The following is a 25,493-nucleotide window of genomic DNA, read 5'->3' as shown; positions in this document are numbered from 1 at the left end:
GAATTGCATGGCATGTGATTTAATCTCAGTGAAGCAGTTTAAGTTCTCTAAATTCACCTTAAATTGCATCTGCAGTACGAAGAATTTATCAAAGTTTACTTTAAACCAAATGTTTTTAATCTTATCACTGTCTGTAACAGTTGTGAGGATTTTGTCAATTTTGTAGGATTAGCATCAAAATCTCTGAATACCTTTCACAAGGATGACAAAGTTACACTTAATTTTGGACTTAAAACATGAAATACTGATAGAGCTAATGCGACAACTTTCAGTAAAAGGATGCCTTGAGACCCATGTATGGCATGTCCAGCCATCCACTCAGGCAAGGAGCCTAAAGCCACTCCTGCTTCCTCTTTCCTTTAGCCCTCCCTCATCTCCATTTCACCAGCGGGCAACCCTGTCTGTCAGCCCCATAAGGGCAGGGTTTTCTGTGTATTCATTATGGTACACTTGGTGCTTAGAACAGCACCGGACACAGAAAAGATGCTCAATTAATATCTGTCAAAAAAAAAATGCAATTCACGCTCTCCTTGAAATTAACACCTTAAAAAATTCAAATCCCTCACTTGATAAATACATACTCATTTTTAAAAATTCTATGGAAATTTCATTTGCCATTTCAGTTGCTGAAACTTATTAAGGCTAAATTCTCAAAGGGAGAAAGGTTAAGCTATGGTACCAGAATATGCACAAGTAGAACATAACTTTATTCAAGTTTGCTCTTGTTACCTGATCCATGAATATTTAAAAGATATTTTATTTTATAAAAACTTACACCTGGAAGGAATTGACCATAACAGAGGGCTTAACCTGGAATACATGGATAGACTTAGGGGCCTACACACCCCTCAAAATATATGCAAAACCTAACATGTATATTGGTATGTGTAACTTTTTGGTGAGAGAGTTCATAGTGTAATCAGATTTTCAAAGAAGTCTATGACCCAAGAGGTTAAAAAAATTACTTAACTGGAAACAGTCGCAAAGTCTTTTAAACATGAATTTGTACAATAAAATAACATCCAACAGCTCCATCTATGGGTATAAGTCATTATCACCTAGGAGAAATAATGACAACTACCAGAGATCAGTGCATCTTATGAATGCTTGTGTTTAAATCTGCAGTGTCACTCCGGTGGGAGTTTATTACTACTGGATCACAGCTTTTTCTTTCCAGGTATAGATGCAAAAATTAGGAGACCATTGATGAATTCTACTTACAGTACTTCAGCACCAAAAAAACTGGGCAGTTATGCTGATATATGTATGTACAGTTCAACATTTGTCACTTAAAATGCTTATTTATAGTGAAATCTATATAAAACCGTTAAAAACTTTTCTATTTACATTCTTTAAAAAAAAAAATGAAAAGGACAGTTTCCTTTGCCACAACTTGTCAAAACTGACTCCTACCCTCCCACCCTCGTACCCCTCACTCTACTTGTGACAGACAGGATCAACAAGACCCAAACATATTGCTTAAACAAATCATGTCCTAAAAAGGTAGAATGCTTAAAAACGTTACATTTAGAGCTTAAATGAACTTTTTATACATTTCAAAGGGAGGTTAAACAAAAGCATGTAAAGGCTATTTTCAAAGTCTCAGTCCAACACGAATGTGCAATTTCAATGTTACGATAGCATCATATGAATAATTTGTTTTCCTGAACATAACTGAACATTTCCTTTGGGCCAGAAAATGTTTCTTTTCCTCTGTTTCACAACGAAACATTTTCTCATAAGTTTCCTTAAAAGGAGAAGGGGGAAGGTGGGAGGTGGAAAGGGTAGGCAATCCTGGTTTACAGGAAATTTGTCAGAAGGAATATGGCCTGCTTTGAAATGTTTACATTTAAATAAATAGAAGGCAAGTGTGCTGCCTAGAGCACAAAGGAACATAATAAATTAGCATACAATTGGTGAGAATGTACAAGCCACCCAAAAAGCCCTTCCTACTGGTTAGGGATCTGATTTCCACCATTCAACAAGGATCCTTTAATGCCAGTATTTCTCTAGATATTTTATAAAATATGAACGGAGCAGGTGTAAAATGTTAATCAATTCAGTACTTCCAGGGATTTGCAAAAACACATAAGATCAAAACAAAACAAAACAAAAAAACTGTTCTGGGCACTGTTTCAAAATACAAACTATTCACACTCCTTTTTTTGATGGTGGTTTGCTCAGTAGAAACCAGTTTAGAAACATTCACAGGAAAAGTCTCTTCCCACTGCAAGACACACTTTTCCATCCACCAAGGTCCAACAGAGAAAGAATATCAGGTCTTATGTCACTGTAGAGGTGCATTTTTTTTTTCTTTTTTAAAAAAAGTACATTCCCCTGTGAGTTTATCTTGTTTTAAAATGCTACTCCTGCAGCAATTCTTGTTGAAACACTGCTGTTTCAGGGTCCACAGCCTAAGCATGGGCAAAGTGCTCTCTTTAGACATCAAAATATAAGGGTTTCCCTGGACACTTGGTAACCAAGTAGGTTTTAAAGTGCACTCCTGTGTCCAAAACACTAGGACCGATCAGCAGAACTCTGAGAGGGGCTGGGTTCAGTTCCATCTTCTGTGCTACTGTCTATGTCCTGCTCCATTGCCGTCTCATCATCATCCAGTTGTTGACTGGTGAAATTGTTCAGCTCAAGGAGCCCGCTGGGCTCTACGACCACATTAGAGCTCGAGTGGCAAGGAATAGCATACTGGGGAATGGCCTGAAAGAGAAGACACAGGAGAGAAGCTTATGATTAAAAAAAAAAAAAAAAAAGGAACAGAAAGAGTTTCCCCAACAACAATAAGGAAGGACAAAAAGGAAACCGACATTTATTGGACAACTACTAAATGCCAGGCACTGTGCTAGATACTTTCGCATATGATATTCTACTACATTTTCCTACAACACTATAAGGAAAATATTATTCCCATTTTACAAATGAGGAAACTAAGATGGTAAATGACTTAATCAAGGTCACACAGTTGGTCAGGGTTAAAGGCAAGATTCAAATCCAAGTCTTTTACGATTCAAAGTGATCTTTCCACTTCTTGATGGTGCCTCTTGTAACAAAGGAGGCTGAAGTCTGTGCCTAATTCAAGAGAAAGACTTTGAAGGACAATTTTATTTGGTCATTAGGCAAATTTTAAAAGTAAATGTAAATATAATTGGATGTTGCTTATTATTATCTGCGGTATCTGCTGATACCACAATATATTTTCAGCCCTTTGGTAGTTCAAAGGGGAAATTATTTGTTTGGTTCACATAACAATCTTTATTGAAAATAGGAGAGGACAAAGCTGTCTTTTAAACAATAAAATTACCAATAGATAAACACATACTATGCTCACATTGCCTTATCAGACAGATTCTTCTTTCTCATTATATACCTTCTTAAAAGGTATATCAGTTCATATCACACTCCTGCTTAAAACTCTATAATTGTTTCTTGCTATATTTGTTATAAAAACTGAACTCTTTACCATGGCTCCAGCCTGATACCAAACTTACTTGTACCACAGGGCCTTTGCACTAGCTCTTCCCCTCTTCCTGGAATACTTTTCCTCCAAATCTTTACATGGTTAGTTTCACCTTGTAATCTGCATCTTATCTCAAATGCTTAGAGTAAAAGGCTTTGAGAAACCTTCCTTCAATGTCCTTGAAACCACAGTATTGTGTCGGTCTCCCCATGATATCCTGTTAGAATTTCTTCATTGCATTCATCATCTCTTTTCTTATTTCCCTTAGAACGCAAGCTCCAACAGAATATGGATCCGAGCACAGATCTTGAATATCTTTTTCACTGCTAAATGCCCAGAGCTTTGAACAGGGGTTGGCACACTTTAGATGCTCAGAAAATGAATAATGCATCTTTAACATAAAAAAAAACCCAGAGCAAAGCTGGATATCAGCACTTTGAAAATATACCTAACCAAAACAACCTTCTACTGGGGGGAGAGGCAAATTTAAATACTATTGAGAAAATAGTGCAAGGAGTTCCCATTGCGGCTCAGCAGGTTGAGAACCTGACTAGTATTCATGAAGATGTGGGTTCAATACCTGGCTTGCTCAGTGGGTTAAGGACATAGCATTGCCACAAGCTACAGTGTAGGCTGTGGAGGCGGCTCAGGTCTGGCATTGCTATGGCTGTGGTATTGGCTGGCAGCGGTGGCTCTGATTCAACCCCTAGCCTGAGAACCTCCATGTGCCACAGGTGCGGCCCTAAAAAGACAAAAAGAAAAGAAAAGAAAAGAAAAGAAAAGAAAATGGTGCAAGATGTTTCGGCATTGATCCTAGGGTGGTTTTTTGTTTGTTTGTTCATCCTCCCTCACCCTCGTCCCTTTCCTGTTCCACTTAGCTCATCACTAGGTGGACTTTTTCACTGGGCAAAAGTCTCAGTCAGGGTCAGGATATCCGTTCAGCTCTGGCTCTGACTTGCTGTGGACTTCTGAATAAGTCATTTTACTTCCTTGAATTTTAGTTTAACCTTGTGTAAAATAAAATAATTAGAGAAGATATACTCTAAAGATCCTTGCAGTTCTATAATTCTATGAATGCCACATGCATAAACTCCTTCAGAATAGAAGATACATTTACTCCTCTGTGCTCACACCTAGTACAGTGCCTGGAACATAGAGGTTCAATAATACATGTAGAATGAATGAATGAATGAATGAATGAATGAAATACAGACTAGCCATCTACAAAGCACAGTGCTTTTCACTCGAAGCATTTAATATCAAAAACATGCTGAATTTTTACAGAACAGTTTTCAAGGAATCAAAAAACTTCTGCAGTCTTCCTTCACCCATGCCAACAGGTTATTTAATCTGTAAAAATCAATACTTTGGGTCAAAGCTAAGCATAACTAATGAGACCTGAACATTTTCTAAAAATATATTAATGATGAGTCTAATAACAGGAGCTAATCTTATTGAGTATTACTCTATAACAGACACCTAACTAGCTGCTTCATAAACATTTTCTCAATGCTCAGAACAACCTGGGGAGGTAAGTGTTACTGTTTCCATTTCATCATAGGTCTTGAAACTGAGGGCAGAGGTTAACTCTGTTGCTCAAAGCCACGATGCCGCTAAGGAGTACAGCTGAAATTCAAATCTAGGTATTTCTGACTCCAGAAGCTCAGTTCTTGATCATTAGGCTCCTTTTCCCTCTGACATAGCAACCCAGCATGTGGCACATGCTAGAAATTAGCTGCATATTCTGTAAAGAACCTACTCATTAGCTAACATCCTTGATACATGAAACGAATTACATTTTCACTCCTGTTCATTAAATACAGAAAATGATTCCAAATAAACGAATTATTTGGAAATTATTTTCAATTTAGTGAGTATACCAATTTAAATCCCCAGAAGCCACAGTAAATTTTAGTAAAAACAGTTTTATAGCTATCATTTATTGGCAGTCACTATAAGCCAGCTACTGTGCCAGGTACTTCATCTCAATTTTGTGTACATGTAAAGTAGGTTTCCTTATTTCCATCTTACTGACGAGAAAACCAAGGCACAGGAAGGTTAAGTAAGTAGTCTTGCCAAAGTCACACAGTGAATGGCAAAGCCAGGAAAGTACTCCTTTCCCACCAAACCCAACTGCTTCAGGGGAAAAAACATGTAAAAAACCCCTCTGGTCAAGGATTATTTAGTTCACGAACATTTGTTTTTACAGGAAGGAACAAATTATTTGAATAATTCAATAGTCAGATCTATTTGCGTCGAAGCACTTCCCCTATTCTTGCTATGTCATATGTGGATTACCATCGGCCAGTTGACATTCTTTCATGGCTTGGCATCATAGGAAAGGCAAAATTTACCACAGGAACTTCTAAGTCGCACCGCAGTGAATCTACAGTAAATACTAGACTATGTTTCAATGAATTCAAATTCTCAATTAACTAAAATGTGCTGCTCTGATACCTTACAAGCAAAAAATGACAAATGTCAAGAAAACAGCCTGATACCTTGCAAGGAGAGAGGGAAATAAAACACAACTCGTCAAAGCTAGCCTGGACTTCAGTCTGGGTCCGTTACATGTGATGACAGATGAGTTTTAAAATGAAGGGACTGTGAGGCGCAGGAAGACCTACTGTCAATGAATAATCCATTACATTCCCAAGCCTGTACTTACCAAGGCAGGACAGTAACTACAAGAGTTTTCAATAACAACAATGATTGAAATAAAAAGCAAAGCTTTAGAGTTAATCCCAAGTTAGATATAAAATTAAGTTATTAAGAAACATTCTCTTACATGTTTCTCCAGATACTTTAAACGCATTAAGGTCTTACTGTCCTGAAAACCATAAATTTGGATCAAGATCAAGAACTGTGTTTTTGCAAGGAAAGGGTCCCTGAAATTAACTAGAAATAGGAGTACAACCCAGTTATATCCCAGGAGTACAGACTAATTATACCCTTTGGGCAAAGACTGGCGAGCCCAAAGTTGGACTTGGGAAGCCGCTGACCTTCTCGGTGGACTTCCTGAGTCAACACCGGAAGTGTGACTTGCATCCCTGGACACTTGGGCTCAAGGGCCCTTGATGGCCTCTAAGGTGTGCTGTGTGACAATCGCTCTCAATTTTCTAGGACTTCCTTTTAGAAGAAATATAACTCTGTATCTTTGCAGCAGGTAGTACCCCGAATTTGTCATATGCCATCTCAAAGATAATCTCCTTGCCATTTGGCTTCCCTCTTCCTGGGACATCCCCAAACACACCAAACCCAAAACCCCCGAGATGCCCAACATTTCTTGTGTTCCTTCTAATTCTTACCTGGATGATAATTTCTGCCGGGCTCTCTTCAGCTTTCTTTTGGCCTACATTCTGAATACGCATGAACTGGCCTGTCGTAGGCACTCCTGGTGCATCGATTTTTCTTGTCGTTAGGGGAGGGCCAACGGCAGATGGACTTGAACAGGACTCTCTACATTTCTGTTGCTGGGGAGTGGAATTCGCCATCCCTGCCACCACCACGTGGGTGGTGGGTAAAGATCCTGCTTCAGCAGTGAGCATACTAGTGGCCAGAGCCTTCTTTGGGGGGTCCACTACCATATGCTCTACATTTGTATCAATCTGAGCTTCCATCAAAGACATTTTCAAAATGTCTGACACTGCTGTCTTCTCAGAGGCCTGAATGGGAGATATGCTTGTAACTGGTGATGTCAACTTAGGCACAGAACTGCCACCAGTTATCTTTGTAACTGTGGGAGGCTGGCGCCCCTCAAAAGTTATCTTTGTAACAGAGGATCCTTGGGTTATAATTGGCTGCTCCACCTGAAAACAAATTGGGGTTGTGTGTGTTACAGCTACATCTCTTTGAGAAAACCTATCAAACACCCCAGACAATATGGCAAAAGAAACATTTGTGTGGTACACTAGGAAGATATTTTGAAGCTCGGTGTTTTAACAAGAGGGCTGGATGGGAAAGTATCTGGTTCCTTTTAAGAAACCTAGCGAAAGAGGAGGGGTTAGAGGACCTTTGTTCAGCCAGCCAAGGTTGAGAGCAGTACAGGAGAAGTCACAGCAGCCTTGTTTTCCTTTGGGATTTACATTCCCAAACCGCACACCTCAACTCATCTCAAATTATTTCAGATCATCTTCAGCTTTTTAAAATAAGAAGTAGGCTCTTTTTTTCACTCTTTTGCTTCAAAATGCATTTATGCAAACACACTCTGTGTGTGTGTATACATATATATGTATTTATAATACACATGTAACACACTTATCACTCCAAAGCCACTGATTTTCCCTCATATGATTTTTCTTTTCAATATCCACAGATAATTCCTCTGAAATCTAAAAGATAAATTTATTAACCAAATAATGATCATATAAACTACAAAGGAAGGTGGTCAATGAAGCTCCTTGAAAGACTGTACTTTACTTAGCATTATTGCCACAGAAATAAGAGTTTTACAGGCATGGAAATAAATATTTTATACTTAAAAATAATTTAGGGATATTGCTTCTATGCACTGTTGATCAATGCTGAAGTGACTTCATTAAAAACCGCCTGGAAAATCAAGTTCTGAGTGCTATGCTTTTTTGCTTCCTATATTAATATATGCATTTCTTCCCTACTGTCAACCTTCTGAAGGGGTAAAGTAATACCAGCGTAATGAGGCTTTTGAGTCTCCTCTTCCGGGGAGAATGCACTGCTAATCACCATAGGGTCATGATGTTCTCATTTTTTTCCGTGAACAGAGAAGTTTAACTTTGCATGCTATCAATATTCCGTTACCTGGCTTGCCGGCTGTTTCTCTGACGAGGCTGGGAGCGGCATTTGGCTCTGGGGGGTTTGGGGTTGCACGTAGATTTTTGGTTGGTTCGGAGCCTGCTGCAGTTTGGGGAGCTGCTGCGTGGTTTTCACTGCAAGCACCTGTACTACAGTTTGTGGGGGCTGTGCCATTAAGGTAGGAAGCTGCCTGTCTTTGGCCACCACGGGATGCTGTGTGTGCTGTACATCTGGCTTGGGCTGTGCTTGTTCTTGCTGGAGAGGGGTGAGTTTTTGATGCCTGATGGAAAGCTGGGGCATTTGCGGGAGTTTGTGCTGGAGCTGGTCTGCCTGCAGGTGGATGGTCTGCTTCTGTTTAGTCTGGAAGCACTGCAGAGTTTTCACTTGTAGCTGAGTCTGTTCCAGCTGTGGCTGGCTAAGCTTCTGCTGTTTAGCTGACTGTGACTGAGTCAGGGCAGATCGATAAAACAGACCTGTCTGAGGGTCTAAAGTGTCCATCTCTTCAACCTCGCCCTCCTCAGTTCCAAGTTCCTCGCTGTGTTTGGTAAAAGCAGTGTGACTGCTTAATGCCTAAGTGAAAAAGGCACAAAGTAAGAATGAAATACAAAAAACACCTGCATTGCTACATTTCCCTCAAACTCGAAAAAACTTGAAAATGAGAAAGCATTCAAAAATTTTCAGAAGGGAGAACCTAAAAACACCAAAAAACTTCAAGGTTTCTAAATAAAAGGAACTTCAGATTGGGACTCTTTTAATTTCAACTCTTAGACATTAAGTACTGCAAAAACTGGCCAACTCACTTCAATAAGAAAAGTCCTAGAGGGCCCAGAACTTAGAGCCAAGAGGAATAAGGATGCCCGGCATGCCTAGCACAACCCAGAAAAAGAAACGGCTCCCTGGTTCAGGACACAGCTCTCGGGGCTGGTCATCAGAGGTGTTCACCCGCCAAAGGAAGGATGCAGCAACCTAGGAGCAGGCGTCCAGAGAAAAGCCGAGGTTCAGCAAAGCCCACTTTGGCTGAGTGCCCGCCTAGCACAGCCCAGCAGGTAGGAGCTGTCTGGGGCCGTGCCCATCCCAGCCCCGCAGGGGCCACTCTGCTTGAGGGGCACACGGTTCGGCTTCGCCGAGGTCTGTGTAATAGTTCTCTGCACCAGCCCTCCTCGCCCTTTGCTCGGGTTCCAGGCCACCAGGCAAGGCCTCCCCCCAAACCTGACTCCCAGGAGGGAAGGAGACTGGGAGGGGACCAAAGTGCCCTGTCATAGCCTGGGAGATGGCCTGGTGTCGATTATAGTAGTGTTGGGAGAGGCAGTGATCTTGAGTGATGTGGTCAGGGCCAGGAGTCTGACCTCTCTGGGTGTCTTTCAAAAAGGTCAAGGTCAGGATGGTCAGACGAGAGCCAGACTCCAGGCTGAGTTCTGACACCCAGCAAAACCTCTGGCCACGTGGCCTTCCTTAGTGACGCAAGATCCACCCCAACCCTATTCTTCCCACTGCCTTGTCAAATGCCACACATCTACTCTAAACTTTAAAACTTTGAGATTCAATTGAAATCCTCCCCTATTTCATAATGACCTTACACATACAAGTTTTTAATTCAACAATTTCTTCATTGTCTTTCTGGTAGTTTGTCTACAACTAGGGCCGACTGCTGCCAGTTGAATGATGATGATTTATATGGCTACTAATGATCAGTCATACTTAAATCTGATATTTACGATATTACTTTATAATAGAGGCAGGATACCTTGGATTTAAATCCTGGCTCTGCTACCTAGAATAAGTACTCAACTTTTATGTGCATCGGTTTCCTCATTTGTAAGAGGGATATACCCACTTTGCAGGATCATAGCAAGAATTAAACAAGTTAAAAGTATTTAAAGCTCAAAGTACAGTTTTTGACGCAAAATCAACTTATCGATATATTTTTTTTTCCTTTTCTCCATTATACTTGGTAGGACATTTTCTGTTTTTATATTAACTCACTATCCTTCCTATTGAGTCTCTTTCTCAACTGGTCACATTCAGTAAAAGAAGTCAAATATCTATTTACCTCCTTATTCATAATGTTCCCATGAGGAGTCATTATAACAGCAAAATATAAAAACTAATGAAAAGCCCAGCAACAAACAGCTAAACAAGCCAACTTCTATTTCATTTGAAAATCTTACCTTGGTGATAAATCTTCCCTAACAATAAAACATACAAAAACAGTGACCAATTCCGATGCCATAGATTCATCTAGGCAGCCTCACCCTTTTGAAATATTAAGAGTTCACAGAAGACCCAAGAACACTAATTCTTCTTTTTTTTTTTTTTTTTCTATTTCTTTGGGCCGCTCCTGCAGCATATGGAGGTTCCCAGGCTCGGGGTCGAATCGGAGCTGCAGCCACTGGCCTACCCCAGAGCCACAGCAACGCGGGATCCAAGCTGCATCTGCAACCTACACCACAGCTCACAGCAACGCCGGATCGTTAACCCACTGAGCAAGGGCAGGGACCGAACCCGCAACCTCATGGTTCCTAGTCGGATTCGTTAACCACTGCGCCACGACGGGAACTCCAGAACACTAATTCTTAATTACTTTCTCGTGTTAAGACTCTCAGTTCATTTCTTGCATCCTTCACAGATGAAGGAACCACACAAACACCCTTCGACTCAGTGGTTTCCCCTCTGTAAACTGAACCTCATTTCAGGAAGGAGGCAGTGACAGAAAGAAAGAGAAGAGATACAACCTGCTGCATAATGTGGGTGATTGCTCCGGGGGAAGACGCTGGGATGGACTTCACCACCACGGACGTCTGTGTTGCGGTCTGTGACTGAGCCACATGCTGGAGCAGGGTTCGCTGGGGCTGGGAGGGCTGTTGGGGCTGGGAGCGATGGCTGACTGAAAATAGAGGAGGTGATGATATTTCTCCAGAAATCACCACAGCATCTGTAACCAGTAGTCATTTTAAACAAATGTCTGTGAGATTGCGTCACAGAGAAAGTGTGGTACTAGGAGGCAGAAGACCAGAGTCTGCCCATTTATGAGCTGTGTGACTCTGAGAAAGTCACTTATCTTCTCTGAGACTCTGTGTCCTCATCTGTAAAATGGGAATAACAGAGCTATTATAAGGATGAGATGAGAAATGTAACTGGAAGCACTGTGAAATATCATCACAAAGGAGGAACAAACCCTTTAAAGTTATATCCCTCCTGTGAGCTGTACTCTTTCTCCAATGACCTTCACCCCGTTTAAAGTAACAAAACAACAATCCATTTCTGCAATCAAATGCCAGACTAATAGCTTGCAGGGAAGTGGGACAATACGCGTTCTTTAAAGTCTTGGTCTCGGCTCCAAATGCAATACAAAACCCAGAAGCATGCGCTCCTTCATATAAAGTGGCACTGGCTCACAGTTCCTAAAGATACCAGAGTTCAAGATGATGGTGCAAAAAGAACACTTCACCAAGAATCACAACTGGAGTCTGTCCCACTCTGCCACCAACCAGCTATGTGAATTTGAAGAGGTCACTTAAACTCTGTCGCTAACCTCTAAAATTTAGAGGTTTTATTTTGCTTGTTTTATTTTTGGTTTTTTATTGAGATACAAATTTATTTCTTAGAAGACCAAATGAAGTAATGGATTGAAAATGGTCCTTCAATTATTAAGTACTAAAATATAAAGTTAACAAAATAACAGAAAAGTCAGCGTTCTTTCATCTTCTCAAATTTAGCTCATCTGACACAAATGAATCAGTATGCTTTAGCCAACAACTCCACCTCCTAGTCTCCTGCTTCAGGGTCCCATGGAGTCACTATAATTTGTATTTACATTTACATGTAGAAGTAAAACTTCTACATCTATGTTGATACCAACCTATCATTTTTAAGCAGCCTCAATTTCAACTTCTGAAACTAGAAACACTCACCACTTCTTATCCTACAGAGCTTTAAACATGTTCATGGTTACTGGGAAACCAACTTTCTGAATCAGAACAGAGTAAAACAAATCTGCAAAATTAGTTAAGGATTTTGAGACTATTAACACTCTCTCAATACTCCATGGTTTTAATTTTCTCTTCCTCTTTTTTTTTTTTTTTTTTTTTTGCCTCACCTGTGGCATATGGAAATTTCCAGGCTAGGGGTCTAACTGGAGTTGCAGCTGCCAGCCTACGCCACAGCCACAGCAACGCTAGACCTGAGCCATACCTGTGACCTAAGCTGCAGCTTGTGGCAATGCCGGATCCTTAGCCCAGGAGCAAAGCCAGGGGTCGAACCCACATCCTCATGGATACTGGCTGGGTCCTTAACCTGCTGGGCCACAACAGGAACTCCTAATTCTCATATTATCTTGATCTACAATTTCAAGTAGTAGTGGTTCCCATACTTAGAAAACTCAAAGATGATCACCACCAAAATCAATGTAAAAGCGCCACTTATGTATTCTAAGTATAGAACTTTAAAACTATCCAGTGAAACATAAACAAGTTTTCTTTTACAACGTATTCTATCTATATTCACAATAAGTAGTTTTTCTATCATTGCTATACATATGCTTACACATTATATGAGATATCTTTTATAAATGTATTACAGTATCTTACTGTATTTCATAGTATGCTTTATATGCAAAAATTATGAGTTAATAAAACCTTCCATATGTGCTCAAACTGACGAAAAGGGAGTCAGGTTTATATTAAAACAAGTATTGAAATCATTTACAGTGTGACTAAATAAGAGAAAAAAAAATTATACTACTATTAAAATTAAGCAAGTAAACTCATGAAGTTTTTTTTTTCTTTTTCTTTTTTGGCCACACATGCAACAAATGGAAGTTCCTGGGCCAGGGATCAAGTCTGAGCCATAGCTATGAACCAAGCCAGAGCTGAAGCAATGCCAGATCCTTAATCCATGGCACCAGGCTGAGGACTGAACCCATGCACCAGCAGTGACCTGAGCCAGATTCTTAACCCACTGCACCACAGTGGGAATTCCATGAAGCTTTTTATTGATGAAGGCATCATCAGAAATGAATGACACTTGAAAAATAAATAATAAACATAATTTCTGATGACATTATCTGATTATATGGAGCATTTCTGCTACCTACACTAATCTTCATAATTATTACATTAAATTTATTAAGAAATGAAATGGATCTAATAGATGATCAACTAAAATCATTTAAAAATAATCTTCATTCAAGATACTATAAATCTTTTTTTTTTTTTTTTTGCTTTTTAGGGCTGCACCCGTGGCACATGGAGGTTCCCAGGCTAGTGGTCGACTGAGAGCTACACCACAGCCACAGCAACGCCAGATCCAAGCTGAGTCTGCGACCTACACCACAGCTCATGGCAACGCTGGACCCTTAACCCACTGAGCGAGGCCAGGGATGGAACCCACAACCTCATAGTTCCTGGTCAGATTTGTTTCTGTTGCACCACGACGGGAACTCCAAGATACTATAAATCTCTTAATAGTAATTCCCCAGAGTGCAGGAAAGTTAGACAAAAATAATATCCACTGCAGGATAATACGAGAGGCCAGGGCCAGGAACCTGGCTTTGAAGTCAAAGAAAACACTCAGTGTGGCTGAGGATACGATGGGAAGATATTAATGAAAGAAGTCACAGAGTCAACATTTGGAAAACAGTTGAAGTGACCTTAAGACCTTAACTGGGCCATATAAACACCATAAAACAGTCACTTACTTCTTTAAACAACTTTTATTTTTCCAGTGTCAAAGTGCTCACTTATGAGAAAGAATCCTACTATTCTGCAAAAGGAAAGTCTCTCTCCCTTTCACTGAGTAGAGCTTACCTTTCCTCTACCAGATCAGAGTAGAGCGCATCCATTTAAGTGGTCCCCCCCCAAAGGATCATCTTTTACCTTCAGTTATACTACAAATGGATGCACGCCACTTACCTAGAAGGGGAAAAGCAACCTCTGTTCCCTCATCAGTGCGTTCTGAAAAGGATAAGTAAGGGAAGAAATCACAGGTCTTTTCATCTAGTTACTGTTTGATAATCTAATCCCCAGAGGTTATTATTAATTTCCCCAACATGCTGCCCTCTCCTTTTTGTTAATATTTCTAAAGAAAGACACTAGATGGCTTTCCATAATCTTTAATTCGATTTTCCCTTTCAGCAATTTTAACCCATTGGTCTTAATATCTCCTAAAATGATGCCAAAGAATTCTGTTCCACGTTGGTATTTACATCCTTCAAATATCGGTAACTTTATGTTCTGTTTTAATCACTGCTTAAGAAAATTTAAGACAGGTGTTCTTTACATATTGCCTCGTAAGTCATCTCTCCTAATTACTCACATTACTACTCTCTGAACTATTTCAAATCTCAAGGTAATGAAGTGTCCAAAACAGAAAGCAGTGTTCCAGGTGTGGTCTCACCATCGTATGAGAGAAAGAATCTATTATCCTTCCTGCTCCAGTTCTCTATATATGCCACCCAAAAATCTCAGTAGTTTTGCTGCCAGACCACATTTTAAACAAACACCTAATGTGCTTTCCAAGAGAACTCCTAAGTATTTACAAGGATTTCAAGTTTTCCACATTTTTTCTCTTTAAATAAAAAAGGGTTGGATTTTATACCTCCTTTCTCCCTTGACCCACGTCCCTAAGCTAAAAAATCCAAATGCATATAAATATTTATTCTTATTTAAAAGATATTCTATCCTCTCACTACAACTATTGCCCTATGTTCACAGACATTATTTACGGCCAATTTGAGATTTTACATTACCTGCAAACTTTTTTTTTTTTTCCTGCTTTTTAGGGCCGCACCTGCGGCACATGGAAGTTCCCAGGCTAGGGGTCCAATCGGAGCTACAGCTGCTGGCCTACGCCAGAGCCGCAGCAATACAGGATCCAAGCCACATCTGTGACCTACACCACAGCTCACGGCAACACCGGATCCTTAACCCACTGAGCAAGGCCAGGGATTAAACTCGCATCCTCATGGATCCTAGTCGGGTTCGTTAACCGCTGAGCCACGAAGGGAACTCCAAACTTTGTAACAACCTAATCATTTTTCCCCCTAGTCATTAAGGACAGCGTAAATCCCAAGGACAATGTGAATTTGCTCTCAGAGCAAATTGGAAGAGATCTAGAAATTTAAAAAATATATTCTCCCCAAACAACCATCCCATGAAGTTCAGAAAGGCAGCTCTCCTACCATTTACTACTTTTTAAGAGAACACCTACCAGTAGTGATGTATTCAGCAACTAGTTCTGACTCTACCACAGCAATTGAAGGACTCTCAGGAGAATGTCTCTTTTCCTGGGTCATCTGAATAGGCACTGCCATTTGACTCAAGTCAATAGTGGGTTGTCTTGGTTTAGATTCCAATTTTTCCTTTACTGCATAAAAAAGTCAGGGGAAAAATGAACTTTTATTACAAACGAGTACTAAAACCAGAGTTGTCCATGGGAATAATGAACAAGACCTCTGGGGTGCCACATGGGCAGTGACTAAGGAGTCAGTGAGTTAAAAAGAAAAGGGCAGACTGCTATGTATGGCTGTGGAGTACACAACCTGTGCAACCATACCCAGCAGCCTACCAAACACTCACATGCAATCAGACTAAAATCCTCCCCCTATAATCACTAGGCTAAACAACTGGGTAGGATTCCTTGTACATACTCCCCTTAGAACATTTCCTTCACCCTTCTTCAAGGTAGTCCCTGGTATTCTTGAGTTCACCAACCTGAAAACAAAGGGTGAGTAAGCAGTACACAGCATGATTTGCTCCAGGGCACACTTACCCAGGATAGTGACCAGTTTAATTTGATCTACTAAAAATTCAAGAAAATCTCCAAAGAAATGTTATGATATTTTCAATGACTCCTAAAGAATAAAAATTTTCAGTGCTAGGGAAATAGGGCCTCTGTTTTACTGCAAAAAATGTCTATGGAATGGTCTGGAATCAAGAACAGTTTCCACGGACAGAACTACTTTCTATCTTAGCACTTTTTCTACAAAATCATTGGGTTTCCACTTCTATAGGCATTAATGGAAATAGCTGAGTATGTAAAGACAAGGAGCCTAAGGAAATGCCTAAGGCCAAAAATAATACCAATAGAAAGATTAACCAAATGCTAGTATTCTTTGGGTCGTGCAGAGTGGATGTTACAACAAATGGTAACCAGTAATAAAGTCCACTGAATGATCACTCAGGTTATTCTCATCAAGCATATGATGTGACAAATCAAGATCATCATTTAAACAAAGAAAGCAAAACAAAACCAAAGGAATACAAAAGTCATCCCACAAGTAGAGAGGACACTGAATTAGGAATTAAGACACTTGAAATTTCACTTTGCCACTAATCAACTGGGTAACCTCTAGATCTTGGTTTATCCATAAAAATGAAAGGGCTGGGTGATATCATCACTAAGGGCCTCAAATACTCCGACAATATTTGACCTATTATAATAGAAAAGTCAGTACAACCAACACAGTTTTGCCTAGAGTTTATCAAAGATATTTAGTAACTCAGTATCTTGTTATGATTGGATCTTGCTAAATGAGGATAGCTTTACAAGGAAGCTCAAGTTGTTAAATTATACAAAGAAGTATGATGATTAAAAAAAAAAAAAAAACAACAAATTAGAATGCCAGCAAGGTCATTAATGGTGTTTTATAACCGCAAAACAAATTGGAATGCCAGCAAGGTCATTAATGGTGTTTTATAACCACAAAACTAATACCAAGGAAGATGGTAGGGACACTTCAATCGGCCATCTCCTAGTCTCGAATAGAACCAGCAACTGTACTGCATCTATCCTTGTGTCCAGGATAGACAGACCTACTCCTTTCTGGTGACAAGAGGCAAAAGGATTGTCCATTTTAAGCAGGAGACAGAGAAGAAAGAGCTCTGCCATTTTTTTCCGGCTTTTTCATTATGGTCTATCTCTTCTTTAGTACTCCTGTGAACATCTCAGCGAACTGATAAGTAAACAGACTGCACCAACGATTATAGACAAGTCCAGAGGGGGGAAATGTGCTCAAATAATAACAAAGAAAATAGAACAGTAGTAGTATTTTAGCACAACCCATCTCTAGAGAAAACATGCTTCATTCAGTTGAGCATGTGAATTCATACCTGTTGTCTGTTGGAGTTCTAACAGAGCTTTGATTGTTGAAGTAGCTGATTGTGATTCACTGGATACATCCTGATAAATTATGGTGGGGCTAGTCTCCATTGCAATCTCATGTTCTGACCAATCCTGACGCCGGGAAGCAATTACATGAACTACAGGCTGGGAATCTGTTTTATATTAGTTAAAAAAAAAAAACCCTATAAACAAAGTTTCTCTTAAAAAAAAGCAATTTTTTTTTTAATCTTTGTTTTACTATAAACTTCATGCTTTATCTCCCCAAGAAGACTGTAAGCCCCCAGAGGGTGTAATGTCTTTCATGTCCGTATGGATGTAGCCACTCATTCACTGATTCAACAGACAGGGCACCTCTGTGCTAGAATCTACATTTGGCACCGAGGACATAAAGGAGCTCACGGAATAATCAGAGGATGCTCAGAAGCACACAATCTAGTTGGGGAGACAGACATGGGAAAGAAACAAATTACAATGCAATGGTATAACTGCCATAATAAATACGTGTGCATGTGCACAGGTGGGTGATGTCTGTGTCTAGTTAGAACATAATGTTGTGGGAGTCTTATTTTCCCCAGTGCACCTGAAAATGTGTTCTGTATCACAACCTTCGCATTCAGTCAACACTTATTGGATGAATGGATTACTAAAAGGAAATCCTGTTTGCTGACACCAAGAATAGATAAATTAAGTAGAAGAAGCATGATGTAACAGGACACGTATAACATTTGGAATTCAAAGTCTTAGGTTACCGTCCCAGCAAGGTGATTCTTTGGGTCTTAGTATCACGATTTCTAAGATGGCAACAATAAAATTACTGCTCTATCTCACAGGATTTCTAAAGATTATAATAATGAAATGATATATATAAGAGAGCTTTATAGACTACGAAAGACAATAGAAATGTAATCATTTTTGTTGTTCCTGTTCTGTCTGTGACCTGAAAGTTCTCAATTAAAGACTTATTGTTAGTTTCAAAATAAATTACAGCTCTAACTCAAGGCTTATTATATTCACGTTATACAAACATGCATATAAATACCTAATACATATCAAATCAATCAACAAATTCTTTACTGAGTTTTCCATCTACACAATAAGTAGGTTGTACCAACTACTGTTAAGTTCCTAAACTCCTTGGTCCAAGATACCACACAGGAAATTATGCAGGATATAAAAGCATGCTTCCTACTCCCAAGTTTAGGGTATAATGGAGGAGACATAAAATAAAGATATACATATAGCTTTATATTTGGGGATAAAATCAAATGATTAGGGCAAATAGGAAAACTATACAGAAAGAGAATGACTGCTTTGAAAGAGTTCCCATCATGGCTCTGCTGAAACGACTCTGACTAGCATCCATGAATACTCAGTTTCAATCCCTGGCCTTGCTCAGTGGGTTAAGGATCTGGCGTTGCCATGAGCCGTGGGGTAGGTTACAGACACAGCTTGGATCTGGCATTGCTGTGGTGTGGGGCGGCAGCTGCAGCTCTGATTTCAACCCCTACCTTGGAACCTCCATATATGCCACGGGTGTGGCCCTAAAAAAAAAAAAAAAAAAAAAAAAAAAAAAAAGCCCACACCAAAAAAACACTGCTTTAAATTGGAATGGTCAGTGAAAGCATCACACAGAAAAGAATTCATGGAGTCTACAAACCAAGATTAAATACAACTAAAGTTCAACCTTCTATGAACTTTTATATTTTTGAAAATTACAAAGTTGTCCAAAATGTTGAAGCAAGGGAGAATGACTCTTCAAAGAAACAAACAACAACAAAAACTGTCTTCCCAAAGAAAACAAAATCACTATACAAAACACCTGGAGTTTTATTTACCATTAACAAATTATATTTCTGCTTCCCATCCCACCCTCCAAACACTAAGTAGAATATAAGCCACACCAGGAAAGTATAATTTCCATTAAACTTCCAAAAAAATCTAGATAATTGAAGGACACTATCCTGCAACATCGAATGCCACATGAGGCATATGACGATTTTTCTTTACTCATTCTAAGTAGACAATAGAGTTTAAACTTAAGATAATTGACTATATTAGGAAATCATTGTTTTTACATAAACTAAGTTCTCAATTTTAAGACTCTCTCATGATGCCACTAGTATCCGTTAATTAGGTGAGAGGACCTGGAGGCAAAGAATGACTGTGCAACCGAACTCTGTAAAATACATACTCTGAATATCCAGAAGAAAGCAAAAACTGCATGGTAGAGAGGTAAGGTAGAATGACACTGGAAATGGACAACAATTTCCACAAGGAAGCATCTGTCAGAGACATCATGCCAAGCAGCACCTTCCCACAGGGACTGGGGGGGGGGCTCTCTTCCTTCTGCCTAGATTCAGAAAGCACAGCTGACATTACCGAGCATCAATGCACCAACCCTAACAGCTGCGACACAGAATCAGAGTGTGAACTTAAATGTGAAAAAACATTCCTTGAGCAATTTTCCCCTCTACTTTTGGCTCAGGCTAAGACTAGATAAATCTACCGCTTACCAAGTCTGGAACTGGGGTCAGACTGCAATAACTGAGACCTGATTTCAGTTTCATTTGATGACACAGGGTGCATCTTTTAGACTTCCCTCTCTCTTGAGGCCAGTGGCCTTCTGATCCTTGGATACCTTTCCCCACAGGTCATTTAACAAATATTAACTGGGCATCTAATAAGTATTACAGGTTAGGTACGAGAGATACATACTGTGCTGCTGTATCAAAAGACAGATGCAAGGCATCTCTAGGGAAGAATGTCTCCCATGGCTTCACTATAAAAAGTCCCTATCACACTTTCACAGAATCCTAAGACCTCTCAGCTAGAAAAAAATCTAAAAGTATGTTTAATACTGTTATCAATCCTATGCTAAAATCTTCAAACTTCCCTCTTCCACCTCATCGTCCTCAAGATAATACCAGTTCCTGGGTCCCCACAACCCAACCCAATCTTCATCTTCTCTTCTCCGTGATAACTGCCCTGTCTCTACCTACCATGCTTCATATAAAATGATCCCCAGATGCCTTATGCATCTAAACCATCTCTTCTAAACTAAACCCAAGAAGGGATATAAACATTCATTCTATGAAATATGTACTTTCCTCCTCAAGTATTGCCATAAAGCCCGAGGCCTTCACAGTATTTAACTGTTTCTACAGCTTTGCCCAAATGTTCCAGAGAACATTAGTTCTTCAAGATGCTCTGCAAAAGAAAGGCTCCATCATCAAAAGAGTTGGGGACATTTGACATTATATAGTCCCCCTTTCATCTTTTATAGTTTATATATTAGCATATTACGGCTCTGGAAAGCTCTGCCATAAGTTATGTTTTGCTTAACCTGGATTTATTCCTCACCCTCACCATGACCTACCAAGATCGCGAAGCTTCCGGAAAAATCAGCCCAGAAACCAAGTTGTGGCCTACTTAAAGCAATGTGTTTACAGGACACATTTCTGTATTTGCCTCTTGCCTTGTTCCACCTTAAATCTCTACCCTTGGTTTTGTCTCCTTTTTCTCTTCCATTTTACTACACATAACCTTTGTGTGTGTGTGTGTGTGTCTTTTTGCCTTTTCTAGGGCTGCTCCCGCAGCACATGGAAGTTCCCAGGCCAGGGGTCGAATCGGAGCTGTAGCTGCTGGCCCATGCCAGAGCCACAGCAACGCAGGATCCGAGCAGCATCTGCAACCCACACCACAGCTCATGGCAACACTGGATCCTTAACCCACTGAGCGAGGCCAGGGATCAAACCCGCAACCTCATGGTTCCTAGTCGGATTCGTTAACCACTGCGCCACAATAGGAACTCCTACTTCACATAATCTTATATTCTAGCTAATCTACCTTAAAACCTTCTGGAAATAAAGAGAATATAAATAAAGAAACCTTTAATATTTTTCTTTCTTTAAAGAGAAAGGGAAAAAAGAAGATCCAATTAGGAAGGAAAGCTCAGGAACGGTGGAAGGCATATGGCTCAATCTCAGTAAGTGACCTGGGCAAGTATGGCCTTGACGCATTAGGGTTGGTCATCTAGCTATCTGTCAACACATAAAAGTACTTCAGGTGTATACCACTCAAAAGGCCCACCCACAGGGTTAGGGGAAACCCCAGAAAGGAAAAAAATGTTTTGGACTCAGGCAACAAAAATGAGTTTATAAGGCTGAAGCTTAATCCTGTGCCACAGTTTGTAGGACTGCTGTTCTGCTGGTTTTTTTATTCAGTGAAACTTTTACGGGTGCCTATTTAGAGCCAGCAAACCCTCTGCTAAATATTGAATATACAGAGATGAATATGATCCTTGCCTTTAATTAGTTAGTAGCCTAGTAGAAAAGAAAATAATTACATTAAACAAAAAAAGTACAAAATAAAATGATCAATGGTAAAATAGCTGGTAGAACAAAGCAATTTGGAAGCATAGTACGGCAAGAGTGATGAACCCTCCAAGGGTGATCAAGGAAAAAGCCCCAATAAGGTGAAAATGACAGTCTCTGTTCTAGCCTATAAGAACAGAGTTCAGAAATAAGATTCAACGCCTAAACTGCTCCTCCTTGCAGGTGGGGAATGGTGGGGAAAGTTTAGAAACCACAAGTAGAATCAAGAAATCCACTGGCATAAAAGATGTCTTTATTCTAAGACTTGTATAAAGAAGTCAACAGAAAAAGGATATAAAGTCAGGAAAAGCTGATTCATTTTTACAGCAGAATGCTAACTATCAACTATATAATGAATAATGGACTTCAGAAAATCATCAACAGATGCTAACATTAGTAGATAAACGTTTGATGAGGAACATGATATTTATATGATCTCAAAGTATTTCCCCACAAATTACTATTAATCTCAAAGGGAAATATGGTAACTTCATAATGCAAAACACCAGGAAGACATCACCTTAATTAACCAAGAGAGCAACATTAACATCATCCCCCTGAAAGGACAAAAAGACAAAAAACCCCAAAAAACCAAAACCCAAAAAACAATAGGGCATTCCCGTCGTGGCGCAGCAGAAATGAATCCGACTAGGAACCATGAGGTTTCGGGTTCGATCCCTGGCCTCGCTTCAGTGGGTTCAGGATCCGGTGCTGCTGTGAGCTGTTGCATAGGTTGCAGAAACGGCTCAGGTCCTGAATGGCTGTGGCTCTGGCATAGGCCAGTGGCTACAGCTCTGATTAGACCCCTAGCCTGGGAACCTCCATATGCCGCAGGTGTGGCCCTAAAAGGACAAAAAGACCAAACGAACAAAGAAAAAAACCCCCAAAAACCACATTAACATCATCAATATTGGGACAAACTGTCATCAACTGTCTCTTGAAAAGATAAAGCTAAGGAGAGATACATCACATCTATGGAGTTTTTGCTGAATCCAATGACAAAGAAATATCAGATGATACCAAATTGAAGACTATTCTACAAAGTAACTGACAGATTTCCTTCAAAAATGTCAAGGTCAAGAAACACTAAGAAAGGCTGAAGGATTATCCATATTTAAAGAAAATTAACAGCCATGACAATTAAATATAACTAAATACAATGCAGGATCTGATTTGGATTGTGGACTGGGGGGCTGGTAAAACTACAAAGTACATGATTGGACAGTTGATGGCATGTGAATAAACTGTAGATTATAGAAGTTATAATTCTATAACCTCATACGTCTTGATTTTGATAATCGTATTTTAGTTATGAAGAGACTAACCTTTAAGAAACATAAACCTATAAATATAAATATTCAGAGATACAGACAAGATATCTACAACTTGCTCTCAAATGGTTAAGAAATTTAAAAATTATAAACACAGAGGAAGGGAGGGCAGAAGAATCAAAACAATATAAATAGGGCAAAATATAAACAACTGATGAATCTAGGTAAAAAATATACACAGGAGTTCTATTTATTCTTCCTGAAATATCTTTGTAAGTTTGAAATTACACTAAAATAAAAATTACTAAAAAGAGGAAGGCCAAAAACTGCAAAAGCAATACAAAGAAAAATGGGCGGCCATATAGTGCTTATACTCCCAGTGAGTATGACCCCCATATACTTTGAAAACCAAGAATGAGTCTTAGACTGATCAAAACCTTTATCCTTTTCTCTTAAATCATAGCATATATAGTCCCAGCCCCTTGTCTTTGTGAGAATGTACTAAGGAGCTATATAAGGATACGGGGTGAGGAGCAAATGCAGATTATAAAAAACTGGCTTTATAGTCAACTATACTAGATATACCTACTTTGAATTTCTGTATTACAGAATATTTTAGAAAGAAGTAATATACAATGAAACATAAATAACAAAAATAAAAATAAATGATGCCATATAGAGTTAACAGATCAAAGAGCACAAAACCTTATACTCAATCACTTCAAAAATAGACAAACTTGTCCCATTCTTGAAATGAAAACTGAAGGCTCACTCATGAAATGGCACATTAGGGAAGAAATGACTGGCTCATAGCTCCCTTAAGAAGAGATTAGCAATTTGAAAAAATAACCTGAGATGATGTATATATAGACATCTAGTTCAGGTCCCCGTTTTAGCACCAATTCATAAACTAATAAACACTTTACCTGCCCTCTACAAAAATATTTCTCAAGGGGTAAAAAGGCTGGTATTATTCAAATAACTGCAGACTTAAAAGATGAAAAAAAGCATCTGATGTGCTAAACTAATAATGGAATCTATACAGATCAAATCAGCAAGTCTAAAAGGAATAATTAAGAGAATAAGCATCACTCCACTGTAACTAGATATAAACTAACTCAAAACCAGTATAGAATAAATTAAATCTTAGCAAACTGATTCAGAAAATATTACTATTATTGATAATATGCTGAAGAAAACTCCATTTTCTAAAATGAGTACCATATTGTTAAAATCAACTTTATTTATTTATTTATTTTTAGGGCTGCACCTGCAGCATATGGAAGTTCCCAGGCAAGGGGTCAATTTGGAGCTGTAATTGCCGGCCTATGCCACAGCCACAGCAACACTAGATCTGAGTCAAATCTATGAGCTAGGCCGCATCTTGCAGCAATGTCACATCCTTAACCCACTGAGCAAGGCCAGTGGGAACTGCGACATTTTACACATCCTCATGGAAACTAGTTGGGTTCTTAACCCACTGATCCACAGTGGGAACTCTGATATTTTATTTTTAATTGATCAGTTTTCAAAGACCATTTCAAATGCTACCTCCTTCATGAAGCTTTCTCGTCCTCTCCTCATTCAACTTTTGGTGTTTTTTTTTTTTTGTCTGTCAAAAATATGTTCTGATAAATTCTTATACTGGAATTGTAGGTGTATTTTCTTTTTTTTTTTGGCCATACCTGTGGCATGTGGAAGTTCCCAGGCCAGGGAGCAAACCTGCACCAGAGCAGAAACTTGTGCCACTGCAGTGGTAATGCCAAGCCCTTAACCTCTGTGCCACAAGAGAACTCCTGTACTCTTTTTAAATCTCCTATCCCAGATTTTAAGCTCCTCGAGGGCAAGAACTATATTTTATTTAACCTTTGTAGGGTTTAGCACAATGCTTAGCACATAATATAAACTAATAAATAATTGTCAAATTGAATTAATGGAATAATCAGCAATTGAAACATTAGTAAGACTAATCCAGGAAGATTCCACTGGAAAGTAAAAATAATAAAAATGCCGACACAGCATGAAGAATCTATATTAGAAAAGTGAAAGTATTAAGAAAGCATTCCAAAGAGATTTATGCGAAGATGAGAGGAGAGGAAATGGAGTGAGTGTGGAATGATCAAGAGAAGAGACACAGCTTTGCTTGAATGTATCAGAGCCTATCAGCTCAGGCATAAATGTACCACCTGCCAATATGGGTGGTTAAGGTAACAGATAGATATGTGTACTAGATTTGTGGAAGCTCTCAAAGCTTATGATCATGAGTTTATGTCAAGCAATTTCCTAGAAGAACAACATAATTAAAATAGCGCTGCGGATAAGAGTTTCCCAACTATGGAGTCTAGCTTCATAGGGCCTTCCTTATAATTAGGACAACCATACAATTATCATCTTTGAGAGTGAAAGAGAATGTTATTAATAATAATTCTAGAACAGAAATAAACTAGGACTTGTCCCATGCAAAGTGTAATGTATGGTCAATCTACTTAA

At 39.3% G+C, this 25,493-nt stretch overlaps 1 protein-coding gene across 25 annotated transcripts in view; it reads right to left on the bottom strand.

Moving 5' to 3' along the window:
- Positions 687–25,493, bottom strand: part of EMSY (EMSY, BRCA2 interacting transcriptional repressor) — an 87,762-nt gene continuing 62,955 nt past the window's right edge. For 7 of the 25 annotated variants that reach the window (XM_021062539.1, XM_013979151.2, XM_013979154.2 and 4 more), the window contains 7 exons: positions 17,347–17,511; positions 15,446–15,601; positions 14,149–14,190; positions 10,972–11,171; positions 8,246–8,809; positions 6,778–7,278; positions 726–2,712 (listed from right to left, as the gene is read on the bottom strand). In XM_021062539.1, the coding sequence (XP_020918198.1) occupies positions 2,518–2,712; positions 6,778–7,278; positions 8,246–8,809; positions 10,972–11,171; positions 14,149–14,190; positions 15,446–15,601; positions 17,347–17,511 (1,823 nt within the window). In that variant the 3' untranslated portion in view covers positions 726–2,517. Of the gene's footprint in view, positions 2,713–6,777; positions 7,279–8,245; positions 8,810–10,971; positions 11,172–14,148; positions 14,191–15,445; positions 15,602–17,346; positions 17,512–25,493 lie in introns of all 25 variants that reach the window. The other 18 variants (XM_021062538.1, XM_005667144.3, XM_005667148.3 and 15 more) reach the window with 10 other exon arrangements.

The sequence above is a fragment of the Sus scrofa genome, chromosome 9 (assembly GCF_000003025.6).
Source record: "Sus scrofa isolate TJ Tabasco breed Duroc chromosome 9, Sscrofa11.1, whole genome shotgun sequence".
Lineage (NCBI taxonomy): Eukaryota > Metazoa > Chordata > Mammalia > Artiodactyla > Suidae > Sus > Sus scrofa.
Note: the sequence above shows the minus strand (reverse complement) of the source record. Positions and strands in the feature narration are given on the sequence as shown.